This window comes from Erithacus rubecula, assembly GCF_903797595.1.
Source record: "Erithacus rubecula genome assembly, contig: scaffold_771_arrow_ctg1, whole genome shotgun sequence".
Classification (NCBI taxonomy): Eukaryota; Metazoa; Chordata; class Aves; order Passeriformes; family Muscicapidae; genus Erithacus; species Erithacus rubecula.
The window spans coordinates 21,171-29,900 of NW_027635568.1; the positions used below are offsets into that span (position 1 = coordinate 21,171).

Below are 8,730 nucleotides of genomic sequence, written 5' to 3' on the forward strand. Positions count from 1 at the left end.
AAAGGAAAAAATAATGAATAGTGGGGAAAAAATCAGGTGGGAAAAATAAATTAATAGCGGGGAAAAATCAGGGGGGAAAAAAATGCAAATTAACAGGGGGAAAAAATCAGGGTGGGGAAAAGGGGAAAAAAAATTAATAGCGGCGGAAAAGGAAAAAATATAATTGATAGTGGGAAAAAATCAGGTGGGAAAAAATAAATTAATAGCGGGAAAAATCAGGGTGGGAAAAAGGAAAAAAATTAAATTAATAGTGGGGAAAAATCAGGGGGAAAAGGAAAAAAATAAATTAATAGCGGGGAAAAATCAGGTGGGAAAAAGGAAAAAAAATAAATGAATAGTGGGGAAAAAATCAGGTGGGAAAAAATAAATTAATAGGGGGGAAAAAATCAGGGTGGGAAAAAGGAAAAAATATAAATTAATAGCGGGGAAAAAATCAGGTGGGAAAAAGGAAAAGTAAAAAATTAATAGAGGGGGGAAAATCAGGGTAGGAAAAAGGAAAACAATAATTAATTAGTAGCGGGGAAAAAATCAGGGTGGGAATAAGGGAAAAAAAATAATTAATATCGGGGAAAAAAATTCTAAGTGGGAAAAAGGGGAAAAAAATAAATTGATTAGTAGAGGAGAAAAAATCAGGGTGGGAAAAAGGGAAAAAAATTAATATCGCGAAAAAATCAGGGTGGAAAAAGGGGGAAAAAAATCAATATCGGGAAAAAAAAATCAGGGTGGGAAAAAAATCCCGCTGGATTTACTTCGGGTTTATGGGATTTTTTTTTTCTTTTTTAATTATTTTTGATTTTTTTTCCTTCTTTTGGCAGCGCCGCCTCTGCAGAAGGAACTGGGTAAAACATTTATTTTTTTAATCCTTCATAAACGGGAAGAAAATCCAGATATTCCCCAAAAATGGAGGGAAATGAGGGGATTGACCCTGAGGGGCAGAAATTAAGAAATAAATAAAATAATAAATAAGAAAATTGGAATTTTTCCGAGCAGGATTTGGATGGGAAAAGCTCCTGGATCCGCAGCCTCCTCAAAAAATCCATTTTCTGCTTTTTTTAGGGATTTTTTTTTGGTGAGTTGGGTCAAGGAGAGGCCGGGGGCGGGGTTTATGACGTAGGTTGTTGACGTCATAAACCAGAACGCGCGCTGATTGGCTCGCTCGAGTGACGTCACGAGGAAAAGGCTTCGCTCCTCAAAGCCCAGGGAGGAAATTTTGGGGAAAAAAAGGAAAAAAAATGGGGAAAAAAAGGAATTTAGTGCCGGCTCCGCTCTCAGGATCCTGCTGGAAGCCAAAGCCAATTAAAACATTAAAAAATCCTTAATTAGGCAAAAAAAATTACCCAAAATTTTCATTATTTAGGGCAAAATGAGGTTTAAAACCTGGAATTTAGGAAAGAATGGAAAGGCAGGGGAAAAAAAGTGAATTTTGCTCGGTGCAGGTGGAGTTAATTCGCTTTTTGAGAGAGAAAAAAAAAAAACTGAAGGTGGAAAGGGACGAGAAAATGAAAATAAAAAATAATTTTTAAAAGAAAAAATAAAAATAAAAAAAATCCGAATATATTTAATTTATATCTTTAATTTCACCCCGTTTATACGACACCAACCCCAAATAATTCCGTGTTCACGCGGGGATTTCTCCTGAGCAAACGAGGCGAAAAATTCTGTTTATAAAGTAAAAAAAAAAAGAGATTTTTGGGGGTTTAACCCAAAAATTTCATCACAAACCAAAGCGGGACTTGGGGCGGCCTTTAATTGTCAAAATACAAAATACAAGCGGTGTAAAGGGGGATTTATAAATGTTTCCATTTTTTATAATTCATTTTTTAATCGTTATTTTGATATATCCACACCGGGGTTACATGGCCTTTAATCGTGCATTTATACACCGGTAAATACAGACAAAAAAAAAAAAAGTCGCTAAATATCTGCTAAATATGGGATTTTTATAGATAACCTGGCAAAAAAAATTAAAATAATAATAAAAATAATAATATTAATAATACAAAGTCGTGCCTGTATAAATGGGTGTTTACACAGCCATTATATGTTCTGTACATTCCATTTTTTGGGGATTAATTTGGTTTAATTTTTGCTGGAAGTCACGCGGGTTTCTTCATTTTTTATTTATTTTTATTCATTCTTTCTGTATTTTTATTTATTCTCAATCTATTAATTCTTCATTCTTCTTTACTCTCCATTTATTCTTTATTTATTCTCCGTTTATTCTTTCTTCATTCTTTATTTTTTTTCTTTATTTATTCTCCCTTAAATTCCCGTTTTGCTCGTCCTGCCTGAATTGGGGAGATTTTTTTTTTTTTTTTCTTATTTCAAAACCCCAAATTCTCTACGCAGGGCCGGGAGAAATTTTGGGGTAAATTGATGAATTCTGGGGTAATTGATGAATTTTGGGATAAATTGATGAATTTTGGGATAAATTGGAGAATTTGGGGGTAAATTGGAGAATTTAGGGGTAAATTGGAGTATTTTGGGATAAATTTGAGTATTTTAGAATAAATGGTGAATTTTGGGGTTGAATTGATGGATTTGGGATAAATGGTGAATTTTGGTTATAAATTGATGAATTTGGGGATAAATTGGTTCATTTTGGGGATAAATTGATGAATTTTGGGATAAATTGGAGAATTTGGGGTTAAATTGGTGAATTTTGCTGTTAAATTTGAGTATTTTGGGATAAATTGATGAATTTTGGGATAAATTGATGAATTTTGGGATAAATTGGTTCACTTTGGGGTTAAATTGATGAATTTGGGTATAAATTTAGGTTATTTCGGGGTTAAATTGGCTCATTTTGCGGTTAAATTGATGAATTTTGGGATAAATTGATGAATTTTGGGATAAATGGGTCAATTTTGGGGTAAAACTGGTCAATTTTGGGGTTAAACGGGTCAATTTTGGGGCGGTTTTATCGGAATTTCGGGATCTTTGGAGCGCTCTGTAAGGCAGGAGCCGAGTGGGGGGGGCAGGAACGGGGGGTCCCGTCCTTGGGGGGTCCCGGGGACACTCGGGGGGTCCCGGTGTCCCCTCAATGTCCCGGTGACACTCAGGGGGGTCCCGGTGACAATTGTGGGGGTCCCGGTGACACTCGGGGGGTCCCGGTGGCGCTCGGGGGGTCTCGGTGACACCGGAGGGTCCCGGTGACATTCGGGGGGTCCCGGTGGCGCTCGGGGGGTCCCGGTGACACTCGGGGGGTCTCGGTGACACCCGGGGGTCCCGGTGACATTCGGGGGGTCCCGGTGACACTCGGGGGGTCTCGATGACACCCGGGGGTCCCGGTGACACTCGGGGGGTCTCGGTGACACCCGGGGGTCCCGGTGGCGCTCGGGGGGTCCCGGTGGCGCTCGGGGGGTCTCGGTGACACCCGAGGGTCCCGGTGACATTCGGGGGGTCCCGGTGACACTCGGGGGGTCTCGGTGACACCCGGGGGTCCCGGTGGCGCTCGGGCCCGCTCAGGGGGTGCCGCCGGCGCTGGTTTTGTTTTTGGCCAGCGCTTTCTTCTCCTTGACGCGGCGGTTCTGGAACCAGATGGTGATCTGCCGCTCGCTCAGGCCCGTGCCTGTCGCGATTTTCCTCCTCCTGTCGCGAGTGATGAATTTGCTGCTGGCGAATTCCCGCTCCAGCTCCCGCAGCTGCCCCTTGCTGTAGGGAACGCGCTTCTTGCGCCCGCGGCGGGGGGCGCAGCCCTCGGGGGGGCACGGACCGGGGTCTGGGGGGACAGAGGGGTCAGGGGGTCTCCAAAAATCCCACAGAAACACCCCCAAAACACCCAAAAACACCCAAAAAAACACCCAAAAAACACCCAAAAACACCCAAAAACACACAAAAACACCCAAAAAAACCCAAAAACACCCCAAAAAACAACCAAATTCACCCAGCCCTCGGGGGGGCACTGACCGGGGTCTGGGGGGACAGAGGGGTCAGGGGGTCTCCAAAAACACCCCAAAAAAACACCCCCCAAAAACACCCCAAAAACACCCCCAAAAAACACCCCAAAAAACACCCCCAAAAACACCCCAAAACCACCCCAAAACACCCCAAAAAACACCCAAATTCACCCAGCCCTCGGGGGGGCACGGACCGGGGTCTGGGGGGACAGAGGGGTCAGGGGGTCTCCAAAAACACCCCAAAAAACACCCAAAACCACCCCAAAAACACCACAATAAACACCCCAAAAACACCCCAAAAACACCCCAAAAAACACCCCAAAAACACCCCAAAAAACACCCAAATTCACCCAGCCCTCGGGGGGGCACGGAGCGGGGTCTGGGGGGAAAAGGGGGTCAGGGGGTCCCCAAAAACACCCCAAACACACCCCAAAAATCCCACAAAACCACCCCCAAAACCACCCCAAAACCACCCCAAAAAACACCCAAACCACCCCGAAATCCCCCAAACTCCCCAAACACCCCAAACCCCCCGAAATCCCCCAAACTCCCCAAACACCCCAAAACCCCCGAAATCCCCCAAACTCCCCAAACACCCCAAACCCCCCAAATCCCCCCAAACTCCCCAAATCCTTTTGGGGTCAGGGGTGTCCCCAAACCCCCAATCCCAGCCCCGCCCCCAGCGCTGGGGTTGGAAAATTTCCCGTCAGTTTTCCCCTGGTGGGAACGAAGCGTTTTAAATTCTCCCTCTCGATATTTAAAAATCTGAAACTTCATATTCTTTATATTTAAAAAAAAAAAAAAAATTAAAAATAAAGTTGTATATTCTCTCAGTATTTAAAGTTTTAAAAGTTCTGTATTCTCCCTCTAAATAGTAAAAGATTTAAAAATTCTCTATTTCCCTTCTCGATATTGAAAGATTTTTCAATTCTATATTGTCGATATTAAAAAAAAAAAAAAAAAAAAAAAAAAAAAAAAAAAGTTCTATATTCTCTCTCTCAGTATTTAAATTTCAAAAGTTCTATGATGTTCTTCCACTAAATATTGAAAAAAATTTCAGTTCTGTATTGTCCTTCTTGGTATTTAAAAATTTTATAGTTCGATATTGTCCCTCTAAATATCAAATTTTAAAAATTCTATATTCTTCCTCTTGATGTTTAAAGATTTTTAACTTCTATATTCTCCCTCTCGATGTTTAAAAATTTGATTTTCATTCACTGCATTTTTAAACTTTTTTGTTTTTTGGTTTTTTTTTTTTTTTTTTTTTGTGCCGGTGAAATCCAAATATCCAAATTAGCGATGCAGTCAGCCCACTTTAATAATTTTAATTAAGTTAATAACTTTAATTAATTTCTCCAAGCCCAGGGTGGGGGAGGGGGCTGAGTGCCCCAAATGTCCCCGTGTGACCCCAAAATATCATCGTGTGAACCCCCAAAAATCGTCTAAATCCCCAAAAATAAATATCGCCTGAACCCAAATAATGTCATTTTCTGAACCCCCAAAATATCGTGTGAACCCCCAAAAAATCTTTGCCAGAACCCCGATAATGTCGTTGTCTGAACCGCCAAAAAATCAAAGATTGAACCCCAAAAAAATCAAAGTTTGAACCCCCAAAAATCAAAGTTTGAACCCCCAAAAATCAAAGTTTGAACCCTAAAAAATCAAAGTTTGAACCCTAAAAAATCAAAGTTTGAACCCCCAAAAAATCAAAATTTGAACCCCGATAATGTCGTCATCTGAACCCCCAAAATATCGTCATCTACCCCCCGATAAATGATCCTTTTAATTCTCATCAATGATCATTTGAATCCCGATAATTGATCATCTGAATTCTGATCAATGATCATCTCAACCCCGAAAATTGATCATCTGAACCCCGAAAATTGATCATCTGAACCCCGATAATCGATCATCTGAACTCCTCTAAATGATCATCTGAATTCTGATCAATGATAATTTGAATCCTGATAATCGATCATCTAAACTCCTATAAATTATCATCTGAATCCCAATAACTGATCATCTGAATCCCAATAATTGATTATCTGAACCCCGGTAATTGATTATCTCAATTTTGGTAAATGATCATTTAAATCCTGATCAATGATCGTTTGAATCCCGATAATTGATATTGAATCTTGATAAATGACCCTTGGAATCCTGATAAATGGTAGAATCCTGATAATTGATCATCTGAACCCCGATAATTGATTATCTGAACCCCGATAATTGATCATCTGAATTGTGACCGATGATCATTTGAATCCCGATAATTGATCAGCTGAACTCCTATGAATGGTCATCTGAATTCTGATAAATGATCCCTTGAATCCTGATAAATTATTATCTAAATCCCAATAACTGATCATCGAAATCCCGATAATTGATCATCTGAATTCCAATAAATGATCATCTGAACCCTGATAATTGATCGTCTGAATTCCAATAAGTGATCATCTGAATTCCAATAAGTGATCATATGAATTCCAATAATTGATCATCTGAATTCCAATAAGTGATCATATGAATTCCATTAATTGATCATCTGAATCCTGCTAATTGATCATCTGAATTCCAATAAGTGATCATATGAGTTCCTATAGCTGATCATCTAAATCCTATTAATTGATCATCTGAATTCCAATAACTGGCCATCTGAATCCTACTAATTGATCATCTGAATTCCAATAACCGACCATCTGAACCCCTCTAACTGATCACTTGAACCCCGATAATCGATCACTTGAACCCCCACCAATCCCCTTCTGCCTCTGCTTTAGACACGGCCGCGATAAACCTAATTAAATTCAATTAATTTAAATCATTACTATTATTTCCTAAACCCCAACCCTCCACCTCCCCACACCGCCAACACCCCCCAACCAAACCAACCCCCCCAAACCCACCGGGACCCCCCCAAACCTCCATCGTTTAACCCTTTCCTGCCCGCGCCGGGTGTTTTTTTTTACCTGCGAAGGCGGATTTGAGCAGGAAGCCGGCCTGGCCCTGCTCCTTGGCGCAGCACATCTGGCCGCCCCCAGCCCCGGCCAGCGCCCAGGGCTGCTGGTAGCCGCCGTCCACGGGCAACAAAGGCTCGTGGCGCGGCTCGCCCAGCGCCAGGTCCAGGTAGCCGGCCACGGGCTGGTAGGGCGCTCCGTAACCCGGGTAAAAGGCGAACTCGGCCGGGCGGCTCTGGAAATCCTCGGCGCTGCCCCCGGGAGCCTCCAGGAATTTGTCAGCCGGGAAAGCGCCCGGGGCGGCGGGCGAGGCTTTGAGCGAGCCCCGCGCCACCCGGCACGAGTAGAAACCGCCGCCCAAGTAGCCGTAGGGCAAGGGCGCCGAGCCCGGGGGGGCTTTGGGGGGCTCGGGGGGCGCCTCCGGGGGGGCGAAGCCGGGGTTCATGGCGGGGGGCGGGGAGGGCGAGGGGAGGCTCGGAAGCAGCGCCCGGGGCTGGGGGCTGAAGCCGCCCGGAGCCAGGAGCCCCTCGAGGCCCGGGGGCTGCATGGGGGGCGCGGGGGGTGCGGGGCATGGGGGGAGGTTGGGGGGCGCTGCCCGAGGGGGGTCCCCGCTTCAAAAAGGCGGCGAGAGGCTCCCCAAGAGCTGGTTTTGGTTCGGGGCCGGCCTGACGCGAAGGGTGGAGGTTTTGCTCATTGGTTGGTGTTGGGAGAAGGGGGAAATAAAAAAAAAAAAAAAAACAAAAAGGAAAAAAAAAATTCTGCAGGCTCAATAAAGAGCTGGAGAAATTGCGAAAATGGTTTTATTGGGAGGGGAAAGGAGGAGGAGGAGGAGGAGGAGGAGGAGGGGACACCGCACGTGACAGGAGGGGACACGGGGGTGGCTCCTGAGCGGCTTCTTGGAAATGGAAAATAAAAATTGTGTGGGGAAGGCGGAGGTGGGAAATGAGGGAGAAAGAAGTGAGGGAGAGAGAGGAGAGGGAAATCAGGAAGGGCAGCAGAAAAATGCGGGCTTGGGTTGAAAACACCTTTATTTTTATTATTATTTTTTTTTTAATTTAGGGCCTTCCCTCCATCCTTTCCTCATCCTCCCCTTCCTCAGCGATTCCATCCCCTCAAAAATCCCAATTTTATTCCCTGGGGACAGCGCTGAAAGTCAGGAGAGACGGGAAAAATCGGCCTCTGATATCCCCAAAAAAACCCCCCAAAATCCCCGCAGAGCTGCTGGAATAATCCAGAGCAACTTCAGACCCTGGAAACATCCCAAAGAAAAAGGATTTGGGAAAGGGAGGGGGGAAAATAAAGCAGAAAATTCCTTTGGGGTTCCGGGCAGGTGGAGAAATGGGAAAAGACGTGGGGATGAGGGATCCCACGGATTTGTGGGGAATGCAAGAATTACATATAATTTAATAATAAGAATTTAATAAAGTGTAACAATTTATTATAATAATTGCAGTGCCCGCTGTTAAACCACCCCGGTATTTTTAATTTTCTGTATTCACGCTACAAATAGATTTTTTTTTTTTTTTTTAATTTCCTTTTTCCCTGTGTTTTCTTCCCGAAAGTCGCGTTCGGGAAAAGATTTGTGGAAATTCTCTCAAAAGCGGTTTCAGCTTTTCCCTGGTGTGGATGAATCCAGAGATTTCTGATTTTTGACCGAAAATCCGTAATAAAAAAAAAAAAATCCACTTTTCTTTGATCACCAAACCGCGACCCGGAGGAGAAATCTGAAGGAAATGGGAATTAGGAGCGATGGTGACAAGCGGGGAAAAGCCCAATTAACGCCCCAAACACAACCCGAAAATCCAGCCCGAAGAAAAACCCCCACAAACTCCGAACTCGCGGGAAAAAAAAACGAAAACAAAAAACAAAACCCC

General features: G+C 43.7%; 1 protein-coding gene and 1 pseudogene across 2 annotated transcripts in view; both read right to left on the bottom strand.

The window, feature by feature from the left end:
• The window catches only part of LOC306816649 (homeobox protein Hox-B13-like), a gene marked incomplete at both ends in the record, with an annotated part of 11,366 nt that extends 7,971 nt beyond the window's left edge, over positions 1-3,395 (bottom strand). The window contains one exon of the mRNA XM_079333076.1: positions 3,318-3,395. Coding sequence (XP_079189202.1) covers positions 3,318-3,395 — 78 coding nt within the window. The remainder of the gene's footprint in view (positions 1-3,317) is intronic.
• A 69-nt stretch (positions 3,396-3,464) lies between these two features.
• Positions 3,465-7,403, bottom strand: LOC306816648 (homeobox protein Hox-B13 pseudogene; annotated as a pseudogene). The gene is made up of 2 exons: positions 6,869-7,403; positions 3,465-3,721 (listed from the first exon to the last, which is right to left on the bottom strand). The product of its transcript is annotated as a homeobox protein Hox-B13 pseudogene (transcript).
• Between the last annotated feature and the right edge of the window lie 1,327 nt (positions 7,404-8,730).